Source organism: Onychostoma macrolepis, chromosome 03, assembly GCF_012432095.1.
Source record: "Onychostoma macrolepis isolate SWU-2019 chromosome 03, ASM1243209v1, whole genome shotgun sequence".
Classification (NCBI taxonomy): domain Eukaryota; kingdom Metazoa; phylum Chordata; class Actinopteri; order Cypriniformes; family Cyprinidae; genus Onychostoma; species Onychostoma macrolepis.
Window position 1 is genome coordinate 40,109,306 of NC_081157.1, and position 25,847 is coordinate 40,135,152.

The 25,847-nt window shown below is 37.0% G+C and overlaps 1 protein-coding gene across 4 annotated transcripts in view; it reads right to left on the reverse strand.

The window, feature by feature from the left end:
* stat3 (signal transducer and activator of transcription 3 (acute-phase response factor)) overlaps nucleotides 1-19,758 on the reverse strand; it is a 33,951-nt gene extending 14,193 nt beyond the window's left edge. For 2 of the 4 annotated variants that reach the window (XM_058769296.1, XM_058769294.1), the window contains exons 1-2: nucleotides 6,227-6,336; nucleotides 3,778-3,911 (exon numbers count right to left, since the gene is read on the reverse strand). In XM_058769296.1, the coding sequence (XP_058625279.1) occupies nucleotides 3,778-3,911; nucleotides 6,227-6,265 (173 nt within the window). In that variant the 5' untranslated portion in view covers nucleotides 6,266-6,336. Of the gene's footprint in view, nucleotides 1-3,777; nucleotides 3,912-6,226; nucleotides 6,338-19,487 lie in introns of those variants that run through there. The other 2 variants (XM_058769295.1, XM_058769297.1) reach the window with 2 other exon arrangements.
* Nucleotides 19,759-25,847: the final 6,089 nt, after the last annotated feature.

Sequence of the window (25,847 nt, forward strand, 5' to 3'; positions counted from 1 at the left end):
ACCACCAAACCAGCAATACTTTTGCAGAAAAGATGTCATTGTTAATTATAAGAACAATAATTTTAAATGTCTAACTGCTGGTTCAGTCCCTTTAACGTTTGCCAAATGACACACATTACCACATTTTCCGGTGTCAACAATGGCACATGAAAATATCATCACATAAAATAACTGTGTCTAGGGTAAGCAGTATGAGCAAAATGTTAGATCACAGTAGGAGTAATTTGATATTAAGCTACTGGGTTTATGTTGTCATACAGTTATTTGTCAGAAAAGTTTGATTTATTAAATAACCAAGTGGAAATACATATTTGTTGATAAATAAATAGTACTTTGTTTAATTAGATTATTTTCTTTTTATTTGGAACAAACTAAAAAAAAAGGTAAGATTCATAGCAAATAAGAAGGGTTGGCATCAGTGCAAACAGCTTTACAATTCACTCCTCTCAAGTGTAAATAAAACAGGCTTGATATCTACTGTGGTGTAAACGAGACGTGGTTGCTTCACTAAATAACCTTTTTGATAACTGCAAGCTTAATGAGATCAAATAATGAGTGAAAGCCGTGTGTCTCTGCATAAACAAAGAATTGTGTTTGAATGGCTGAACTATCACCACTAGTCTTTGACCTAAAGCAATAATGTATTTTTATCAGTAAATTACAGGCTTCATTATACTACTGATGATTATGTTCCTCTCAGCACTCAAGCAAACAATCCATTCAGAAAGTTCTATGACACTGTCAGCATGAAACAAAACAAACATCCCACGGGTTATTTGCATCGTCTCATGTTTACTATAACCACACTAATGAGAAAACAGTGCATGTGGGGGTGATGTGAAGGACAATGACTTCAGGCTTTCAAAGTGAAATGCAGCTCTGAAATTGTACAACAGAGTATAAAAACTCAAAAAGTTTACAAAAGTTAAAAAAGGAAAAAAGACATTATTAATCTACTAAAATGAAGATGAAAATGTAATTAAATTCTATTAAAATAGATTATTAAAAAAAAATTTAAAAAAGGATTAAATAGATATATCTCCCCTTCAAAGGTTACATCACAAACACTTAATATGCTGCAACACAATGGTTCTCTAATAAGTGGGGTGCTGCCCCTTTGAGAGCATATGGGAGATTTCACTAGTTGACAATCAAGAACATGAGACAGAAACCGGACATGAGGAGATGAAACCGGACATGAGTCATTTCAGAGTGACATTTCATACTCGCAACAGAATCACAAAGCAGCCATTCACACTGAAGCTATGAGAAAATTCAGAGGGAAAAAAAACACTGGTTCATGTTATTGTTCACAGCAGACTTTCCAGGAGCGCTTTACGGGCAGAGGCATGACATCACTTAAGATGACTCTAAAGATGATCATTAAAAATCATTCTAAGAATAAGGAACAGCAGTGCAAACATGATATCTAGGAGTGGTTAGAGCTTATGAGTATGATAAGCTGCTAAAAAACACCTCCACGTGATCAAGTGATTAATATCTTCACTTCTCTTGGTGTCAAAGTCTTAAAAATAATTCTGTGAGAAACAACTGGCATTGTTTATTTATTTAATAATTTATTACTTAAAAATTGGATTCTTAAAGGCCACCTATTTTGCCCCTTTTTACAAGATGTAATATTGGTCTTGGGTGTCCCCAGAATGTGTCTGTGAAGTTTCCGCCCAAAATACCCAACAGATCATTTATTATAACAGCTGGAAAGTGTCATTTTTGGGGTGTGTCTAAAAAAAAGAGCTGTTTTGTAGTGTATCATGCAAATGAGCTGCATATTCCCACCCAATCTCCAGAAGAGGGCATCGCGTATACATCGCTCTGCATTGCATATCTACAGCAATAAACAGCCAGTAGAAGCAACATAACAGAGCAAGAGAACCGGTGTTTAGCCGTACATATGGAAAGCTAAATGCACTGAAAGTGGGACGAAACAGCGCAATGTTACAGAAACCTGTATGGACCGAGCCGCGCGACCGAACTAATCTCACAAACGCTGCACTGATCAGTTAAAAATACTTAATGTACGCACACAAATACGGTTAAAACGCTAAGCACTATAATGACATGACATATTTAGGTAGATTTTGAGGCGCATTACCTTGAAAAATGAAAGTAATCTACAGCGTCCTCAGCAGCTCGGATGTTGGGAGAAAATGAAGACTCTTACATCCAAACACAGAGCACCGGGATTGATTGCGAGACATTGTTGATGTTACAGCTGCTCGAGCGCAGAGAAAATGGAGAACAGCTTACAACCGAAATATATAGCAATGCAGAGCTGTCAATCAACCCCCGTGGCCCGGCCCTATGCAATGTGACGTCACACTGCGTGAGAATCAAACCGGCGAGCCTAGTGAGACTGACTTGGTTTAAAGAGGATTAAAAAAAATGAGGAGTGGGGGGATTTTTACCATTATAGGGTGGTTGTGTTCAAACACTGCCAACACACATTTATGTCCAAACACCACATATAAGTGGATTTTGCATAATATATAAAAAAGGGATGTGCGGGCCTAGTCGACTAAACTGTACAGCTCCTGCTAGTCGACACTGAAATTACATGAGAGAGAAAAAATTACCATAAATATTTTTAAAAGCGTATCTGGGCGGAAACTACATTTTTACCTCAGACCTCGCATGCCTTTTCTTCATGTCAGTTGCGGCGAGCTCGAAATGACCAGCGAAGAACCAGCAAGGTGTGAGATTATTTTGAATTATCAGGAAATGGAAAAGTTGTGTGTAAACTGTGTAATGTCAAATTAGCTTAAAATAACTCTACTAGAGCGATGCATAATCATATTCAATACAGGCACGTGTGCCTTAGCTTGCACGCAGCCAAAGCCAGCAAATGTCAATCATACACTACAACCCCCTGCTGCGGTCCACGATCTCATCCGCGCCGTCTATTCCTCTAAGATCCACTTCAGTGGTGGTGCGGGATTTCCAGGCTCTTTTCGAAACTGTCTGCTTGCTTGTAGTTATCTCTCTGCGTGCCTGTAACTTCAGTTCCTGCCGTGCGCCTTTTTTTTTTTCTTTCAAGTGCAGAATCGCCTCTAGCCCGTCTTTCGCCAGACCACGTTAAAATGTTAAATTCACTGAACAAATGCGCATGGTCTGAGTAAGTAAAACGAGCATTGTTTTGTTTTTAGACAATATAGCCAAAATGAAGTACATTTTTAAAAGCCGTTTTAATGCTATTCCTTGATACACTTATTTTTTTGACTTGTGTTTTAATATGTTGACTAACGTTATACTAAAATGAAGAATTCTATTTTCTATTTTCCATTTCTGCATTGCTCCAGCTGATCTGAATAAATAAGCTATGCACTGGTTCATGTTGAGTGTATGCTCTTCCTTATTTTATGTTTAACGACCACCTAAAATTAAATGATGATAAGGTGAGGCAAGCATACGGCATAATCGTGACCTATTTTTAGCAGATTTCATTGAGGGATTTGACAGTGTGATGCAAAGATTAAGTATTTCAAGTGTAGACTGTTATACACGCACAGTTTTTTTTATTTTGCTGTTTTTTGGGGGTTTCTAGCTGTTAGACTAGTCGGATACAAAATTTCCGTTTAAACGACAGTCAAATTAGTCGTAGCGCACATACCTAATATATATATTATTTGTCACTACATCTGTTTCATGTTGATTATATGCAAAAGAAATCAAACAAACATTATATCTTGCTGTTCAGATAAGACACAGACCTCCCGAGTTCTTTATCTCTTATGTCATATCCTGTTGTTGGCAACTCACCAGTCCTGGCTCTCGATCCAGGGGGCCAAGAACTGCCGCAGCTCCATAGGGAAGCTGTCACTGTACAGGTGATACAGCTGCTCCAGATACCGTGTCTCCAACTGCTGTAACTGATTCCACTGGGCCATGTTGACCTGCAGGAAACAGAGAGAGAACTAAGAACTCCTTTGACATGAGGAAAACAAACATAACTGGTCCGTTCAGCTTGTCAAGATATTTTTTCCTTGTTCCTTCCTCATAAACAGCTCAAAAGAAAGATGAACTTCAAAAGTGAAAGTACCTCAACGATCATTCAAAACAGACGTAAATAGCACAAATCAAGATCTGCAGTGTTAAATATTGCCTCTATATGGAGTTAATTTCATGATTTAAGAAAACCTTCACTAGCAAGCCGGTCTTATCAACAAAACAGACAAACATCAGCGATGTCAAGGAAGTGTATAAGGTGCATGTCACCAGCGTGTCGGGGCCAGAGAAATCAGTGGCTGTTGATCGTAAAGCAGCAAGAGCATCCGTTCAAAGAGGAAAACCTCAAAAGCCCATGGACGCCGTTTCGCTCTACATTACCTCAAAATGCTGTGGAACACACACTCACAGTTCACCACATCCACACCCACACACACGCAGGTTTGTGCTGACAAACTGATAGTTCAGGGTGTCTACAGATATGAACAAGTTGGATTTTAATACCACCATATGTAAAATTTAAGACCAAACCTGTGAAGGAAATACACATTATATTACACACGTAAATGTAATATTTAATGTGTTTTTAAATTTAAAAAGAAAACAAAATATCATCGCTGTCAAAAATGCTATTTTTTATTACGATATACAGAGAACTTTTCATATCTGAAGACAATATCCCATACAAAATATCCCTCAAAAGATCCAAATCAGCAATATTTTTGGTGGTGTAAATGAAGCAATATTTTCATCAGTTTTCTATTCAGCATTTACATATTTAAATCTGTATGTTTTTAATATTTACCCCAGGTTGTTATTTACCTCCATAAAGTCCAATATTTTTTAACCTTATTAAATGTATGCGTCATCTTTCATGTCAAATTCTTACAACTGATGAGGAAATTTAATATACACAACAGGGCTGTTAGCAATCAAATTAAATAATTTGCACTACAAATTTACAACCGCAATAAATAATGTTATGAGATTAATGTTTTAATTTTTTTTTTTTTTTTGAATATACAAATAAGAAATGTTGGTGGAAAAATGCATACTTTTAAACTAACTAAAGCACCAGTAGGTGGCGGTAAGTCACTTATTCATTCAACCGATTCATTCAAAACACTGAATCATTCAGGAACAAAAATGCTTGGAGAATGTGCAATACTTCTGATCTTTGTTTGGAACTATTTTCGTTGGTGAAATAGAACAAAACAGTCAATATTCTGTCTAAAATGTAAGTAACTACTTAACTGCTTGTTTCTTGAGCCAAAATCAATGTAACATATTTAGCAAAATAGTCCCCTTGTCATGGTATGTTATCATCATCATGTCATAAATAAACTAAACATTTTGAATTTTTACCTCAGTATGTTTGTTCTGTGAGTTTCTTTATGTTTGCCGTTATGCTCATTTGATTTGATTTCTCCATACAAGTCTCTCACAGAGACAGGCAGCATGAGCCTCAACAGCGCAACATTGATACCAGAAATACACGATCCATTATCAATCGCTGTTTACGCTGAATGTAATAAAATGTCACTTAAGTTTTAATCAAGCTATTTGTCCCGTCGGGCAAGTAAAATCCTCGAGCAATTTTTCAGTAAACTTGTATTAACCCATTTAAAGCAGCTAGGAGGCTTGTCAGCGAGCTGGTGGTATTCGCAGTAACTACAGCGCGCGGGGGATCTTCCGTCTGTCCAATGATTGTAAACAGTCCCTGGGACCGTCAGACTGGTGAAACTTTTGCGGTAATGAGACCGAAGATATTTAAGACCCACTGAATCTGAATTTAAGACTTTTTAAGGCCTTTTTTTAAGCAAAACTTTATTTAATACATTTTAAGACTTTTTAAGGACCCGCGACCACCTTGTGACTAAAAAAGACCAGTGCTGGCACACAACACTTTTTCTGTACTCACTCAGGTTTGCATACTGAAGGATAGAGAGAAAAGGGAAATGCGTCCTCAAGTCCAAGTGAAAAAAAGACCGTGCACAAAACTGCTTTTCTTTATTTCACTTCTCTAAACTCATCCAAATACTGAGCTGCAGTCTGTAAATTAGCCAAGTGAGAACGCTAAACCTTGTTTTCCTTGTAAGAATGTAAAACATTCATAAAAATATAGAAGAATATCATAAATAGACAAATAAATATATAATTAATTAAATTAACAAAATTAATAAATAAATTTACACATTTTCGCCAGATAACCAAAAATGGCTAGGAACAAGGCTTCATCATAAAGGAAATAAAGCAAACTTACATTGTTGTCCACAAAACGAACTGCAACTTGACTCGCCATGTCTACCCGCTGTGTGAACAATGGGGAAGTGAACTACTTTATTCATGCACAGGTAGAAATGTAAGAGTAAGAGGTGGAGGGTTGGACACATAGATAAGCATGCAAGACACGTCAACAGCACTGTCGTCAACATTTTTTGTAATTGGTGTAGAATAGGCTAGTTTGTGCAATTAATGTAGAGCAAATAATCCATTGTTTATACAGTTTGACTGGATAGACCTTAATGCTTTACCTTCTCTGGGTTACCACTATAAATTCATTTTACATTTCAAAAATATACAATCAATAATCTATTAAATACAAAGTACAAAACAATAAACTGCTGTTTATTGCAAGGAAATCTTTAGTATTTGAATAGTTTCCCAGCTAATCAAGTGATCTTTTAGCCTACATATCCTCGTTGGCTATGATTCCGGCAAATTAGACACGATTGAGGTCAAGCAAAAACAACAAAAACAAAATGGATGGAATAAATCAAGAACACCACAACAAAACCCAATAATAAACCCGACACGAATAAATACGACATGAGAACGTTTTTTGACTCTTGTATTTAAACTAGTCACTTTGTGTGCTACCAAGTTTTTCCAACACGGCACAATTCGGTGTAACCATGGTGTAAGGTTTTGTACACTATGCACAGCAGATTATGTAATATATTAACAATGTTCGAACCATAAAGTAATATATCAATAAGAGAATGAATGAAATTAGATAAATGTAGGGGGTCGCATGTCCTAAAATTGAACTACAGCATTGATCACAGAGCAATTCACGATATGACACACCTCCATCAAGTCCATGTTGTTTAGTCAAGAGTTAAAACTGACAAGAACCAAACTTGGTCTGGAGTTTGCTCTAAGACCATCAGATAACATCAGTGGCCAACTGAAGGGACTCAACACTTGTCCTTCCAGGTTATTTCTGAGTTGCTGCTGAAAAGTTAGCATTCATTCATTCATACTGTACGTCCATTTTCACACCTTATAAACATTTCGTTTCTGGATTATATTCTACATTGTTATTATAAAATCTGCTGATTTGTCACCTAGATCATTTTATCTATAGTTGTCTAACATAGATGAGGTTTGATTTAGATGAATTTGCAAAATGACCTGACAGTGATAGTTATGAGATCTTCTTTAAATACTTTAAAAGGCATTTTATCAATAAAATATTTTAATATTAATGTTTTGTATCACAAGCCATGATTTTCCAACAAAAGTGTCTCTATGAACTCATGGACTTACATAAGTGCTGTATATCTGTAAATTTAAATGCCCCTGATCAATCTACTTTAAAACCGAAACTGAATAGACAAACAAAGCAGTTCAATCAAATCTAAGAGGAAAGGAAGTCTGTTACACAACTCAAATAATAAGTTACATAAATGCAACAAGAACTGTTTTGAAGGCATCCCTTTTCTCAGGAACACTGCATATTAGGAACACTGCATAATTGATGACACACATCATTTTGGATCATATTGCAAGAACTTCACGTGTAAACGAGGAAACCACAAAGCTTATGATCAATGTGCTCCCTGAGGGAAGATTTGGTTGTCTCCCACCACCTGGCATCCGTTCTCAATTTACAGCATGTCAATGCTCCCAAGAATAAAAAAAAAAAAAAAAAAAACCAATTCCCAGGAATATGAATGACGATCCCAAATCAGTTTTTTTTCACCTCATCTCCTATAAAGACTGTAGATTAGTGCTCATTCACAACACTTTTAGTTCCTGTATCTGTTCTCACACTGCAACCTAAATGTCTGCTGATCACTTACACAACTTGAGAGAGGCTCAAAACAATACTCTGGCACTCAGTGTCGGTTAGCTTTCCTTCCGTCACATGCCGAGTAACCAGAAGCACTTCTCAGAGCGGGTGTAACTTAAATGATATCGGCTGAGTTTGTGGCTCAGAGTGCAGAGAGAAAAATGTCAGACACATAGGATGAGTCATAGTGAGCTTAAAACCAGCAAGCACATATCCAGCGGCCTCGGCGGAAAGCTGAAGGAGAACAATAGGCTCAGAGACGGGAGGGATTCGTGGAACGCTTGGAGGAAGTCTATATTTCAGCTCTCAAATGAATTACTATAAACGAGGGAGTATGCAAACTACCCTAAAACCGCAAAAGGTACACTGGTGCTCAAGCATCAGTAGGCTGTGGTCTAAGAGGCATATAGGCTAGATGTATTTAAGGTCATACAGAAAACAACAAACTGTTTTTTGAAACAACTTCCTGGTCAACAATTGGCTACGCTAGGATTTTGTGAGAATTTAGACTCCTACAGTCTAAAAAATAAAAGTTCTTTATTGGCAGTGATGATTCCATGAAGAACTTTTAAAGGGATAGTTCACCCAAAAATGAAAATTTGCTGTTAATCACCCTCAGGTCATCCATTTTTTTCTTGAGAATAACAATAAAGAAGATTTTTAGCTGAAACCGTGGTCCTTGGTGATTCATAAAATTAAAGTCAGCAGCTGCCCATTTTTGAGAACGAAACGATCAGTCTGTGCAAGAAACTGAACATTATTTACAACATCCTAACCAGTAATCTATAGCCTCACGCAAACAGGGAAATGAGATTCTTTTTCTGGTTCTTACAGACAGCTCATTTCAATGAACTGGTTCAATTCACTAGTTTGTTTACATAATTACACAATGACGTAACATGTACGCATTTTGGATGGCCTGAGGCTAGAGCTGTGCAATTAATCGAAAAACAGTTTCGATTTCAATTTTTTGCCTCCAACAATTATGAAAATACAATAGTCGAGAAAATGATTATTGCGCCCCATTCCGCCCCCTGTCCAGAGCTGCGCTTTCACTCCTCAATAAAAGCCCAGTTTCACATGAAAATCAGTAAAATCATGTAACATGACTTTTGCGAAATGTGACGTGCTTGATTTAATGAAGTATATTAGATTTATTTGTGTTTTTAAAAGGACATGTAAAGTCATCTTTTAGCTCAAGCTGCCCGCCTAAATGGTCAAATACACACAAAAAATGTGTTAAAATGCAGCGCTTAGTGATCATTCATGTATACTTTCGTCGGTCATGTAATAAATGAACGCAAAGAGTTGATAATGAAAATACGCGTGTAACACTAAATTGGATCTGTGCAGCTCTTAAAGTGATAGCGGCATAATAATCCTGCTGCGACAGTGTGCTTAATATTAATCAAATAACAAAAAAATTCAAAATCACACACTGATCTTGAGTGAAGGACCTTTGTAGCTTTAATAAGAAACAAAGAAAGTTTAATTCTTACAGTGAAGACTATTGTTTTATTTTTACATTTGATTATTCATTTCTGTAGTAGGCTGTTAACTGAATACTTGAGACTTGCATAAAAAAACATTAAAGCACAGTTTGTTTCATTTGTATTGTTTTATTCTATTGTATTTGTCCTTTGCTTTTTTATTACTGACAGTTTAGTTATTTTCAACAATTTTGAGGTCTTTTTGTTTGTTTGTTTATTTGCTACTAATAGGCTAGTTACCTAATACTCTGCTGTGGTATTGAGAACTGTGAAATTTTGCTGGTCTCTACAATGTAGATGTCATATCAAATATATATTTCCTGTAAATAAGGTTGCTATGTATCACTCTTTAAAAAAAATCACTCATATAAAGTTTTGGTCATATGGCCCACTCATAATCGTGTTAAATAATCGTGGTTACAATATTGACCAAAATAATCGCGATTATGATTTTTGCCAGAATCGAGCAGCCCTACCTGAGGCTGAGTAATTTTACAGCAAATTTTCATTTTTGGGTGAACTACCCCTTTAAAATGGAATCTTTCTATTGCACAGAAGGTTCTTTTTAGTGGAAAGTTTCTTTAAATTCTTCATGTTCTTCACACTAAAGGCCCATTCACACCAAGCAGCTAGACATAACTATAAAGATATAGTTATAAAAATCGTTCTCAATATTAAAGAATAGCAGAGTCCACAGCACAGCTATAACGATAAAGGCACAGAGAGATTATATCATTGGAATCACTTTCAGAACAATTTTTTTTCCAGACGATATCGTTCACTGGTGTGGACGCTAATATCCTTACCATTATAGGCATCTTTATAGTTATAACTGGTTTTTTTTTTAAAAAGAGCGTTAGAGTGCTGCAGAGGTGATGTATTTTTGTAGGCCAAAACCTGGAAACAAGTTCGAGTTTTATTCTATACCATAAAATGTTGGTTGCTAACAAGTGTCTAAATGGGACAACAGAGGTTTTTGGGGACATGAAACATCACACCATAGAAGTAAACTCATCAACTCACTACTCTGCTTTGACAGCCTTGTTGTGTTTCTAATAGGGCTCATGCAAACTATTCCAATTGAGCTGTCAGAAGCATAAAGGTGCAGTAGGAGATCTTGGAAAATGCTAACTTCAGACTCATAGCACTGAAAGTAAACATCCCACCCTCCCTGCAATCGCAGTCCAAAGCCACGCCCCCTGAACACATATACGCTCACAGACCAGACAATCAGAGGCAACATTACTACAATAGTGACCATATTTTAGTTTTCCAAAAAGAGGACAGTAGGGGCGGGGTTCGTGGGCGGGGCTTCACCTAACAGTATATGTAGCAAGTTGTTTGTTTGCTTTTGTTTTTATAATAAATAAAAAGAAAACAAGTAGATATAATAGAAAAATAATAGGGAATGCTAGTGTTATTTATAATAAATAAGAAAATAAGTAGAAAGAATAGAGAATGCTAGTGTTAGAGGTCCCTTTTTTCTTTATAAATAAAACAAGTAGTTAGAATAGAAATAGAATAGAGAGTGCAAAAGAGGACCAAGTTATTTAATTAAAAAAAAAAAAAAAAACATAAAAATGGAATTAGCATTAGAATAGAGAGTGCTAGAATTAGAGGGTCAAATGAAGATGAAAGATGTGATTTCAGCTGTTTTTCTAAAATATTAAAGGACTGCTTGGATTGAGTTGGGAAGGTCATTCCACCAGGAGGGAACAATTAATGTAAGAGTCCATGAAAGTTTTATCATAGGTAGAATACAAAATGTTTCAACACAAGTATTTCAGTCAAATATAATTTATGCAATATTTCAAACCTTTAACCCACTTGGGAAAATCAAAACATGGCAACGTAGCCCAATTCTTTGGAAAAACGCAGACTTGGCAACCCTGCATCCAACAAGAGCTGCAGGAGTCAGATTTGACTGATCACAGGCCAAGAATAAGGAGAGATGCCTGACAAGACCATGCTTGAGTATTTGCTGCTCAACAGATCCTGATGTCATTGACAAATATCTGATCTTGTAAGATGTGCTCCCTTTACACAGAGTGTGTGTGATCGCGAAATCGAAAGTGAAAGTAAACAGCGCAAACGCTCATTCAAAAATATTTAAATACACCTCATACAGATAGCAGCTGATGCGCCAAAATTATATACAATATTAGAATGTTTAAAGGAGTGGATGCGAAAATCGCGGGAGTGAAACATGTTGCGGGAGCAGGTGGCAATGGTCAGAAATTTAGCTGGAGCAGGATTAAGAAAAAAGCTGAATCCCGGACATTTTGGGTTATTAAGAAATGCGGGACGCATTTTTGTAGGTCCAAAAAGAGGATATGTCCGGGAAAAAGAGGACATATGATCACCCTATACAATAGGCTACATCAGCGGTTCCCAATCCCAGTCCTCGCCATGATTCCAGTTTGAAGCGAGGTATGCGTTACATACAAAGGGGATTAAAATGTGCGGGACATAAGTTTAAATAGTATTTATTTACAGAGGTATAGCCTATTGTGTCACACTTCTCTAGTAAGATTCATCTGTGTGTGAAGACGCTGCGCAGTGCAAATCCTTGAATGAATGTTCCAAAGTGAAAAACTTCAACGGATTTCCCTGCTCAGGGTGAAACACAGTTCATGCACGTAGCTCACTTCTAACGAGCTGGTCTAACATCTGAATCAGGTGTGTTAACTAAGTGAGACATGCAAAATACGCAGAGCTGGGGGCGCGAGGACTGGAACTGGGAACAGCGCTGGGCTACATCATGTGTCATTCGCCGGTGAGAAAGCTTTATAGCGCAGTTAGTAAAAGTACTACAGTACCAGGAAGGAAGATCGGGTTGTTGATGTTTGTCTGCCATTCTCGCTCTGTCTGCACAGCGCGCGTGATCGCGCTGATGACTTATCCTGTCTGCGCAAACTTAGTGTGCAGAGGTATGCAAATACATACGTTGATAGGCAGGTAGGAAAGCAAATTAAAACGCTGGGACCGAGCATTTGATTGGACGAACATTTCTTGGTCCTACGCCTTCCACAGAATATATAAATACAGATAAATACATTTAGACCACTTAACTTAATGATTGCTATCAGGATGTGAGGAGACTTTCAACCAGCATAACAAAAAATGTTTCTGAAGACAATCACCTATTGCACCTTTAATGATGGTGTAGTTCAAAGGATGCGATACGGATAGATGAGGCCAATGTTCACTCTGAGATGAAAGGCCCAGACCTGGCTGTGACCTTAGCCTCCTTTTCGTTTCCGTGAAGACTGTAGAAGAATCGAGCTGTGTTTTGATCTGTCGTTCTCTATCTTTAACAATGTCTCTCACCTCCTACGGCACAATCATTCACAAGATACAAGTGGAAAGAGAGGCACAGTTTAGTTAAGAGGCATTTCCTGCAGTTTCCGCTACTTGACACCGATTTTCTGTTATTCCGATAAATTCTGGAATTAACCGTAACACTAGCACAGGATCATATTCAAAGTAGTGAAAGGAAGATAAGCAATTGTGATTTACATCCGGTCGTTTACAAATACGTCTTATTCCACAGAGTAACAAATCAGACAGGACAATGCCACTTGTATACAAAGTGAACCAGTCTACTGGGAGTAGACTTTTGGATAATAACCCAAAGTTTACTTCAGTTTTGAAGTGAACACTTAGCACAGTGGTCTCAAACTCAGTTCCTGGAGGGCCACAGCTCTGCAGAGTTTAGCTCCAAATCACACCTGCTTGGAAGTTTCTAATCCTGAAGACCTTGATTAGCTGGATCAGGTGTGTTTGATTAGGGTTGGAGCAAAACTGTGCAAAGCTGTGGCCCTCCAAGAATTGAGTTTGGGACCACTGACTTAAGCCAGGCTCACACTGTGCGATTTTTTTAAAAGTCCTTTAGGATTGTACTTGTCAGACTGTACAAACATGATGATCATGTCACACTATGGGATCTCAGTTGTCATTAATGTCAGACTGTACAACAGTCGAGACGAGTTAAAAACGGGTGTGCGTAAGAAAACTTGTCTGGAGTTTTACATTATCAACCCATACACGTCCGGTGACTGCGAACTGCATTGCACACAGGACCGAAATGTTGGCTATCATGAAAAGTATATGAACGGCGGCAATACCGGCGTATTTAAGAAGAATAGTGTATGCAGCTCTACACACCCATATGAAAACAGCGGCACAACCACTGTTAATATAGAAGAGGCAACATATCAGATGAATTCCGTGAGTTTATGGCTGAAAGAATAATTCTCTAGCATTAATTCTGCTCAAAGCTTGTCTTGAAAAACGAACACAGTTTGACGTTCGTCGTAGGGGTACTCACACTGCAGGACTGTGCGCCAAATCTTCTGACACTGCCAGAATTTTGTCGGAGGTGAAATTTGATCGCAACAGCCATTAATCGGCTGTCGGTGAACATGTCAAACCAGCGAAAGACTACAGATTTTAGCCTAGGATTATAGGAATCTTTTAGGATTTACAAAATTTGTCTCAGATGACCAAATCGTGGCCAAAATCGCACAGTGTGAGCAGGGCTTTAGCTTATGCGTCATGTCCTTTCAAAGTACAATCCATTTGACAGCATGCCATATGACCGACTTCTGCGTTTCTGTTACTTCAGTGTCGCTACATTGTGGACCAACTAATTAGTGCAAAACAATTCAAGGCTCATGCACATTCAAGGCTGATGACAAAAAATATACATGTAATCTACTGATGTTTGAACTTTGCAACATGTATAAAAACCACTGCCCAACAATAACTCTGTTGCATTTACTTTATTGCATTTCTTGCCCTGCTGGGAAATATATTTTAGCTTGCTAGATATAGTTACATTTTCATTATATTACATTTTACTTTACAAATTGCTTGTGTGTTTATTTTTTATTCACAAAAACAAAATCTGCAACAAGTTGGAAACTATAGAACTATAATCTTACATCATAAATTCATAACATCACTTTTTCTGGTAAACAATGGCATACGATTTAAATCCTTACTGACTGGTTTGGAGTTTAACATTCTCACTGACACTTTCAAAACTATCACTACCAAGTCATTTTTGCTATTTTGACAAAAACATGTTAGCCACTTAGATAACATTATCTTAGAGACAAATCAGCAGAATTTGCAACGGCAATGTAGAAAACATCACATAAAACCAAACGATTAAATTCGCAAGGCATACAAAAATCGATTTACCAGATCAACCGTTCCAAAACACAAATCATTACTAACTGTAATCAAGCAATTTCTGTAATTACTTCACCCTGATTCCAAGATCACAAACATAAAGCATATAATGTATGTAATGTAAGCAGAAAGAAATAAACAGATCATGTCATAAGAAAATCTCAGAAAACACAAAAAGTTCCTGGTAAAACTGTGCATGGCAAAAGGAACTGAACTGAAAAATTAATGCCGTATGAAAAGGGCTAAACCTGGAGTTAATTCAGACTTTCATTTGGACGACATGCAACATGGTCCAAAATATTCATATTATCCTATTTTTTATATATAAACCAAATAGTAATAAACTGTAATCATTTTAAGTAGCTTGCAAAACAGCAGATGGAATCTGATCAGTCAGATTTCATCATGTGACCTGTGTTTGACTTCCCCATGCGTAAATATCAGATCAAGAAAAAAAACTGTTTATGTGCAGCATTAACACAACCTTTGATTCTCTTTAAAGCAGGAGTGAATCAAGGTCTCCAGACAGTCTGGTGCAAAGCAAGCTCAGGACATAAATAAGTAATATCAAGAACAGCTGACAGCTGCTGCCTGCATTTCAGTGAAACTAGCATGGGTTTCATATAAGCGTGCAAGACTCTAAACCGGTGCAATGGCAATGAAACAATGAATCTTCAATATGATGATCATAATGAAAGGAAAGTATGTCACACGTATCATATTAAGAAGTGGCAAATCATGTCATATTCTGACTTTCATCTAACAAGTTTAAATGATAATGGCTGCTTGTGCAGCAAGGTGTTTTAGCACTGACCTGTAAGCCTCCTTCAGAAGTTTTAAACACTTTGCACAAAACAATACCAGATGGGTCTTAAACATCACAAAAAGGTAATTTAGGTCAGCCTAAAAGAAATACAGTAGGAGGAAATTCAAAGAAATTACAGAACTAGACTGAGAAAAACTGTCAAAAGATCCTGTCTGCAGTATAACGGTTTTCCATTGCAAAAGAATCATATTGTATATACCAGTACACTGCATAAAAACAAAGCATCAAATTTGAAAGAACTTGCACTGGGTCTTCATGTAGCATCCAAAAATTTGCGGAAACCAACCAAAGCTTTAAATGAGGTCAGCCAGACATACAAGTTGATATGCTCAGCTATAAATAGTTTAAAAGCTTCAAATGGTCAGAAATTCTTCTATGCAAACAATGTCTGACCCCACTGACCTTTATTCTCATCAGCAAAGCTCAGGAGAAACACAATAATCAAAAGACTGGGAGGATATCCATCGCATCAGTTTTAAGAGAGACAGTGAGACACTCTTACATTTACAGTAATATCTACACTTACTAATGCCTTAATGCATTAAATAAATTAATAGCATTCTGTTAAACCCTTATTACTGAAAACCTTTGCTTGTAAAATACATGACAAGTAGTTGACTACAAATTGTACATTTCTACAATGAGTTGCCAATAACAAATGTGCAGTCAATGTAGAACATTAAGCAAGTATGGCTAACTTCCATGTTTCTTCTTACGGACCATTATTCTTAAATGAAGTAGTCTTCAAAAGGTTAATCGAACAGCTCCTGTGCCTGACAGATCAACTGCAACAATAACTGCTCTAAATCAACAAGCTCCCCACCCACATATTTTCAACTGAAAAGGTTTGGCTTCAACTGCAGTTTCCCAGAGTTTTGGGAGTATCTGTCACCCTTATTGTTGCTAATGTGTCAACAAATGTGATGCCAATGAAATGAACTCCTCTTTTCATTTTAACTAACTGGACAACTAGTAACTAATATCATAATGCATGAAAGATGTTATACTGGTGCTCAGGAGGAGTACACTGTCATACACCCCGATACGCAGTGTGACCAAATAATACAGATGCTGGAGGCACTAAAGCAATGAGCAGAAGTATAACTTGTTTTTTCAGTATGTGTACGCAAATAAAAAAAGCTACAGAAATATCATAAAACCTAAAAGATCTTACAAAAAAGGAATCAATAGAAATTATTTATGATTATTTAGGTTAAAGCAATTTTTTCCAAAATAATATCACTAAATAATATATAATTATATACTCCAAAGCCTTGTCTTGCATAGTACTCACTAAAGTTCCACTATCAGTTAAGGGTAAAACCGGCCTTCATTAGATCAGTTCACTCAGTCAGTGATAATGGAGTGAATCATTATGGGAACCCAGAAAAAACAAGATGTAGATATGAGATGTCTAATGTTGTGGGGTCTGAGTCCCTGGAAAAACAAACTCTACGCCCTTCTCTGAAGTGCATTACAATTGAGAAGAGATAGAGGAACCAATTGTCTGAAGCAGCAAGGAAGATATCATCTACTTGACCTGACTCATTTGAACTGTTGAAGATCTTTAATGATGCAGACTCATACACTCATATGAAAGAGATCATTTAGGGGTTATTATTATAAAAATGTAACGGACTACCCTTAAAATTACATTTAAAAACTTAATCAACTGAAATAATATACCAAATTACTACAAACTGTTACCCTCTCTAGTATACAACCACTTTAAAAAAAAAGTTCTAATGAGAAAGCCACATGATGGATCAAAGTTCACTACAAGTACCTCTTCCACAAGCTGAGATAAATATTAATATAAAGAAAGCGCACAGAGCCATAAACACAAAAAAACATCATGGAAACACGCATGACACAAAAATAATCCAATAAACATTCATTTAACAACATAAGATGTAAAATAAAACCCTAATTGACATAAGATGAGAAAAATCTAAGAGGAAACAAATATTGAAATGCATTTTTTTTTTAAATCAAATGTGAGGTGTCCCATTCTGTCAATTTGCGGTTTTTCACTGTAAATTATAAGATTGCTTGTACAGTTTTTGAAAGTGAAAAATGACATTTAAAAGCATTTTAATTTAAAAATCACATGAACTTTCCTATTAGATCCTTTACAGTTTCCAGTAAGAGAAAATACTGTTAACCAATTAACAGGTTTTTACTGTAGCATAGAAGTCTTTTACAGTTAAAATGATTACCTTTTTTACAGTGCTAAGTGCTTCCTGGCACTGAAAACAAAAAAGGAAGCTTTTCAGATCCACATGACTGAAGAAACAAAGAATGAAGATATGGAGCGCTAATTATTCCAATCATGCCATAAACATTATCATTTTATATATATATATATATATATATATATATATATATATACACACATATACACACTTTTACTTTTTTTTTTACCAAAGAGTACAGGAAAAGCAGTCATCAAGTGTTCACCACAAGTGGGAACCAAAATTCAAGCATCCCAGACCTTACCTCATGAAGTTTTAATTTGATTCAGGCTACATTTTTTACTAGTTTACTTCACTACTTCATTTCTTTCAAAATATGGACTATGATAATTATAAAGAATGAGAAGCTATATCCAAACTTACTATACCACAGCACATTATCATGGTGTGTATATGGTGCTCCAATAATACTTTTTTTTTAAAAAAGAAAAAAAACATCATTTTAAAATAAGTAGTATTAGGCTAATAGATAAACAGAAAAAACTCGTAACCTATTATTTCTAACGTGTCTATCGCTCGGGGCCATCGTGCAAAACCGAAAGTGGTCTCATTTGGTGAGTAAAACAAAACTCTGTGAGGTGACAGGAAAGACAGAAGCGAAAAAGCGGCGACCAGCTAAAGGCGAAGGACAAGGTGCCGCCGCTCACCGTCGCGCGCGAGGATTCCCTCGGCCATCTACTGGAAGCGGTGACGTCATGACGCAGAGGTGGGGAATCCCCCTGGAGACACAGCGAGTGAGAAAAGAAGCGATAACCTTCCAACCAGTGCAACTGCTACAATATCACCCTAAAGCATGAAAGCTGCCACAGCGGGATACAAAGCTGCTTTTATGCTGGGTCGGTGGGAGTAATCCACTAACTGCATGCCTAACGAGAAGTGAAAAAGAAAGACGTTCAATAGGCTATTCTATTACTATCAGTCTTTTGTTTTATATACATCCTAAATTGCCTCACCTTATTTATTTTCTGTCTATTTAGGAAATGGAAGCACTTTGGGTGGCTATGCAATATTGTAAATAATAACACCATGGCTAGAGAAGTATTATTGATTCTGACTTTGAGTACATTTTTATTCTTATTTTATTTCTCACTCCATATTTTGTATTCACCTCACCTTAATTTCAGTATTGTCTATTTGGCACAACAAGTACACTTTGGCACTACTGTAAATTCTGACGAACCACGCAATTAAAGCTTTATTGCCTGACTCTGAGAAGAGAAACGACAACATAAACCTACTATAGCACAATAACGAATCTGCATTTATGAGGAACTAACGAAATAAAGCAAAACAGGTCAAAATCCCTTCCACATCAGGTCACAAAACGTGTATTCAAGCGAACAGAAAACTTTATGGCTCTTCAGACTCTTATTTTGTAATGTTTAAGGACTTAGCAACATAGTAAGTGTTGGTGAATCTAAGTTATGCGTCTATAGTGACAGTCTTCTAGCTTCGTGTAGCGGCTCAGATGAAACAATGTGTACATTATTTCCGTCACCAGCTCATCTCGTCCTCAGCCTCGAGCAGCACAGATTGTGATCGATACATCAGCATGAGCTGCACTGCAAAACATTATCTGACTCATGTACAATCTTCTTCACAGAGAAACAACCACAGAGTCGCGTCTAAGTGTGTTTCTTCACTGCCTTTCAAAGCGACGCGGCTGGACAACTTACCCCTCTGTGTGTCGTTCAAGGTTTCTGAGAAAACGTCCCCCGCCGATATAAGCACAGTCAACTCGTTATTGACGTTAATAACTACCGTTTAAGCGACTAAACGCTTTTCTAAAAAGACCTTTTCCAACTTTTCCGTCACTACAAACACGCAGGCTACAGTGGTCTATGCGAAAATGGGCTGCACGTTTCCAGTTTGTCATTGATTGACAGGACTTAGACGCTCTCACGGACGAGATCAGGATTTTGTCCAATCGCTGAGCTCGACGGACGCAAAGGAGGCGGGTCATAGAGCGAGCGAGCTCGAGTCCGCCTGTGTTTATTGCCCTGGCTCGGCAGGCTCTTCCGACGGCTCTGTCCTCCCGCGGGGCGCGCTGTTCTGAAGCCGAGTGCGGCGGGGGGAGGCCGAGCTGCTGGAACAGCGCGCCTGGAAGTCATCTGAATTACTGGCAGTGCCTACGTCATCTCAACTTTTAATTCAGTGGATGTAAAAATTGTACTGTTGTGACGTTTACGGTAAACATTTCTCCCCTTTTTACAACACTGTGTAAGTTTAAGTGTGCCACAGGCCACAAATCACACAACGAAACTAAATGAACCTTTTCACAATATATAGCAAAGTGAATTTATCTGAGAAAGATAGAGACTCTTAACTCAAATATTTATAAAGCACTTTCAAAACCATAAAAAATGGACCAAAGTGCTGTACATAAATGCAAATTATTACAAATTTATTTACTGAATAATGAAACATGTATTGCAGCAAATGGCTCAACAAACAATTATCAAATATATACAGGTGCTGGTCATATAATTAGAATATCATCAAAAAGTTGATTTATTTCACTAATTCCTTTCAAAAAGTGAAATTTGTATATTATATTCATTCATTACACACAGACTGATATATTTCAAATGTTTATTTCTTTTAATTTTGTTGATTAGAGCTTACAGCTCATGAAAGTCAAAAATCAGTATCTCAAAATATTAGAATATTACTTAAGACCAATACAAAGAAAGGATTTTTAGAAATCTTGGCCAACTGAAAAGTATGAAAATGAAAAGTATGAGCATGTACAGCACTCAATACTTAGTTGGGGCTCCTTTTGCCTGAATTACTGCAGCAATGCGGCGTGGCATGGAGTCGATCAGTCTGTGGCACTGCTCAGGTGTTATGAGAGCCCAGGTTGCTCTGATAGTGGCCTTCAGCTCATCTGCATTGTTGGGTCTGGTGTCTCTCATCTTCCTCTTAACAATACCCCATAGATTCTCTATGGGGTTCAGGTCAGGCGAGTTTGCTGGCCAATCAAGCACAGTAACACTATGGTCATTGAACCAGCTTTTGGTACCTTTGGCAGTGTGGGCAGGTGCCAAGTCCTGCTGGAAAATGAAATCAGCATCTCCATAAAGCTTGTCAACAGAAGGAAGCATGAAGTGCTCTAAAATTTCCTGGTAGATGGCTGCGTTGACTGTGGACTTCAGAAAACACAGTGGACCAACACCAGCAGATGACATGGCAGCCCAAATCATCACTGACTGTGGAAACTTCACACTGGACTTCAAGCAACATGGATTCTGTGCCTCTCCACTCTTCCTTCAGACTCTGGGACCTTGATTTCCAAATGAAATGTAAAATTTACTTTCATCTGAAAAGAGGACTTTGGACCACTGAGCAACAGTCCAGTTCTTTTTCTCCACAGCCCAGGTAAGATGCTTCTGGCGTTGTCTCTGGTTCAGAAGTGGCTTGGTAGCCCTTTTCCTGAAGGCGTCTGGCGTGGTGACTCTTGATGCACTGACTCCAGCTTCAGTTCTCTCCTTGTGAAGCTCTCCCAAGTGTTTGAATCGGCTTTGCTTGACAGTATTCTCAAGCTTGCGGTCATCCCTGTTGCTTGTGCACCTTTTCCTACCCAAATTCTTCCTTCCAGTCAACTTTGCATTTAATATGCTTTGATACAGCACTCTGTAAACAGCCACACCTTTCAGTAATGACCTTCTGTGACTTACCCTCTTTGTGGAGGGCATCAATATTCGTCTTCTGGATCATTGCCAATTCAGCAGTCTTCCCCATTATTGTGGTTTCAAAGAACAAGAGATATCCGGAATTTATACTGTAGGGATGGTCATTTATTCAAACTCAAATGTAAATATTCTAATATTTTGAGATACTGATTTTTGACTTTCATGAGCTGTAAGCTCTAATCATCTAAATTAAAAGAAATAAACATTTGAAATATATCAGTCTGTGTGTAATGAATGAATATAATATACAAGTTTCACTTTTTGAATGGAATTAGTGAAATAAATCAACTTTTGATGATATTCTAATTATATGACCAGCACCTGTATATATATATATATATATATATATATATATATATATATATATATATATATATATATATATATATAAGTTTCTTGACTGAGCTATAGTTTTGTCACTATATAGATGTTTTCGGTTTGAACTCTGGAATAGAATTATCTGTTTTACATTCATGGGTTCAGGAATTACAAATGGGTTTTTAGTATAGCAATGGTTTCAAAATGAATGTTTCAGGTGTGACTGCCTGTAATTTATAGAACAAAAAACGAAAGTTTCTTCAAGTAATGTTAACCACAGTCCTTCTTTCTCAGAAATCAAAAATATTTTTAAAAACCCTCTGAAATTCCCAAAGGAAACCTCCGGTTCGCCTACAGTGATTGAGCAGCTCTGATGTGTTTGTGTCAAATTCATGTTTATCTGTTTTCTCGTTCACACATTTTGACTGAACTTTGTCTTTGATTGATGCCAACTAATCTTTAACACAATGCGCCATTGTATTTGTACCATTATCAGATAGGATTTTTTTTTTAAACATCAACCATATTTCCTTGTATTATATAAACAGGTCATGTTTACATCTGTTTGCATATAACGCATGGGCTTCTAAGGAAACGTTAAAGGATGTTTTCTACAGTCCAGAAAATCCGGTCTATGTTCATTAGGCTCTCGCTTTTTTCCCCCCTCACATCTGGTCTCTCAGTGCTGTCTTTAATGGCAAACAGAAACTGATGCAAAACACATTCATATCTGATGCTGCGTCAAGTAATGGTTCCGGAAATGACATGTGTTATATTAATACTGAAATTAAGATCTCATGCACACATGCACATGCTTTTACTGTCTATTTGTTCTTATGTGAAAATCTCACTTGGGTTAAGAATATAAAAACATATGCAGTGAATAATGTGAACTTTCCACTCTTTCACTAAATAATGACAGAATTTTCATTGTTGTATGAGATATATCTTTCAAAGAATACTGTTTACACTTGCACAGATCTGTTAAGAGACCTGCTGCAAACAGGCCTGTTGCTCACTAAATATAGCACTTCTTCCAGTTTTATTTTAGAAATACAAAGTAATGCTTGGTTATGCTACATTAACCTTTGCAGAAGACGACAATGATTGTGGAAGCAGAATAAATTACAAGGAAATAATGAACATGTTTTTACTGTCATTTCTCGCTATAGTCAGCACAGATGCCACACTGGCACAAATAAAATCCCCAAACATTCAGAGCTTTTCATTTGGTTACCCTACAATGACTTACATTTTAAACATCCTCATTTATGTCATGTCTCACCTGCCACCTGTTTATTTACGCACTTACCACACACAGCTGAAGAATGAGTAATCAGGAACAAAATATGAATGATTTAAATTTGCATTTACACCTAAACTGTTTGACTTCACCTGATATGGTTAAGTGAAGTAATTCGGAAAAGTCATACAAATGCATGTACCTCCCACATATTTACTAGTTTTATTTATTCGCACAAAACAGAGCTCATGCACACAATCTTCCCTGTCACTACGAGCCTCGCCTATTTTTGTTTCCACATTTGTCCTGGTAGGAAGTTCACATACAGCTTATACAGTATAGAGAAAATGCAGAGAAACAACAGCTCAGAGGGTTCTAGTTTGTACTTCCTGCTGCTTTCTGCAAACACATGACCATCTGTTCTCCTGAGACGCTGATGGAAAACACAGATGTGCAGCGATGCATGTTTGTGTGGAGCAGAGGTCAGTCCATACTGCATCTCATACATATATTGCAAACCGTTTTCTTCAATATCAGCATATCTGATCCAAAGAGACTGTTATCTGTTTGAGTGATCAAATATCTGATCCATCATTAAGATCAAGAAAGTGAATCTTATCAGAGGTGTTAATAAATAAAACATTGCAAAATAAGGCTCGGACGCTCTTTACATAAAGTAAAATGCTACATCATATACATCATAATTAAAATTACTGATATATAATATTGTGTGTGTGTGTGTGTATATAGTGCTATGTCCTTTCCCCTGCCTCTTTCTTTTTGTTCTGCTGTCTTCTGCTCCCCTTTTGGAAAAGCACTCTCCTTAATCAGATTCTTCGCATTGATTATTTAATGTATTCCCTCTACGTCCAACACGACACCACCAAGGACAGAGAACAGATAGAGAGAAGATGAGGGGAGAAGCAGAGAGAGAGAGAGGCAAAAACAGCACAGACAGAGAGCAGTCTAAAACCAGCAGCCTGTATAGTAATGCATTATGCCTTATTACTGTCCAAACATGGCATCTAACTTTAGAAAACAAGCTTTTACTTTTAACGCAGTACTTCATTACATTAATAAGAATGTATTTGGGAGATTTTAAAACATTAAAGCTAAATTATGGATTCCCTTCTAAATGTATTAATCTCTGGTCTGAAGATATGAGAATTGCTGCATTATATAACTGACCTCTTGTAATATATATATTTAATAAGGTTTCCTATTTATCTGTACCAAAAGCACTTGTTGTGTTTATTGATTGATTGATTGATTGATTGATTGTATTCAAAGCCTTTAAACGCCTGGTCCAAAATTAGTAAGGTTTTGTAGTCACTTGTAGTCACCTGTCTGTTTGCTGCACATTTGCATGAAGCCACTATTGCTCATGTCTCATTGAAAATGAAGAAAATGAACTGCTTAGTTTCAATAAATACTCTTTTTGGACTGGGGAGGAAGTTGGAAGTTTCATAGTTTTGAAAGTTACACTTTGATTTTACTTTTTAACCCTATAAAGCATACTGTATATGCAAATTTTAAGGCCTATAAATCATCAACATGATCAAAATTTTGCTGAAAAACATTTTGGACATAGTCATTCTTTCTGCTATGTGATTAATGTGCTAATAGATTAATAATTTTAGCAAGGCATTTTAATATAATTTAAAAAATGTTTTCTGCAAAAGTTTTCAAACAACTTTTATATTGTCACACTTACTGGACTGAAGCACTTATGTTTACTTGACTATGTATAATTGGTTAGAAAATTTTTAAAATTGAGAAACACAATAAAACTAGAGCCCTTTGAACATAAAACCAAGAATTTAATCTTACACTAAAAGACATGTTCTTAGGAAATATAGAGTGACAATTGATATTTAAATGCATTTTATTTAGGTAGTCTTCTATACAGACTATAAAGATCTCATTGATTTACATTACAAGCTATCAGCATGTCACCTTACATCTTTTGACCATAAAAATATCAGATTGCATATTCATTTTCAGTTTTTTTTTTTTTTTAATTGTTTAATTTTAAAAGAAAAAAAAAAGATTTGCCTGACTATGATTGGCTTTACAGGGTTTTTGTATCTCCAGAGGTCATGAAAATTTGATTCCTTGTGATTTGACCCTTACACATATGTACTAATATACACAGTTACTCTATGTTTTTTTTTTTGGTTCCTGTCCTACATGTGCACATCTGTAAACCTAATGGACTCTAATATCTTGATTGCCATACAGTGACACTTACTGGAAGAATAACGCATTATTTTTAGGAATGCCATGTCCAAATTTGCATGCTATATAGACATATTTTCATATTTTTTCAAAGACCTAGCACTGAATTTAAAAGAAAATGTCCACATCAGACTGCAGATTCCTTGCTGGTACAACTTGATATTGCTGTGTGTGTCATGACTGCTATCTGTACTGAACTATCAGTCAGTGACCCATGTCTGCTTCACCGCAATGCTACTTTTCACTACAGCTCACCAGAGCAATAACACAGGCACTAATGATAGACAACAGGGCTGTCCTTAGCTGACGCGGTGCCCGGTGCGAGATAGGGAGCGGGGCCCCCTTGGTCTGATCACATCTCGGGGGGTGGGGGTGGGGGGTGTCCCCCTTGGTCCATTCGTGATCGCATTCTGGGGGGGCCCCTTCAAAGCACGGGGCCCGGTGCGACTGCACCAGTTGCACTGCCCAAAGGACGGCCCTGATAGACAATGTGCAACTTCTGCTCTCTCTGATTGCTGTAAATATGTCGGTAGATAAAGAGAATG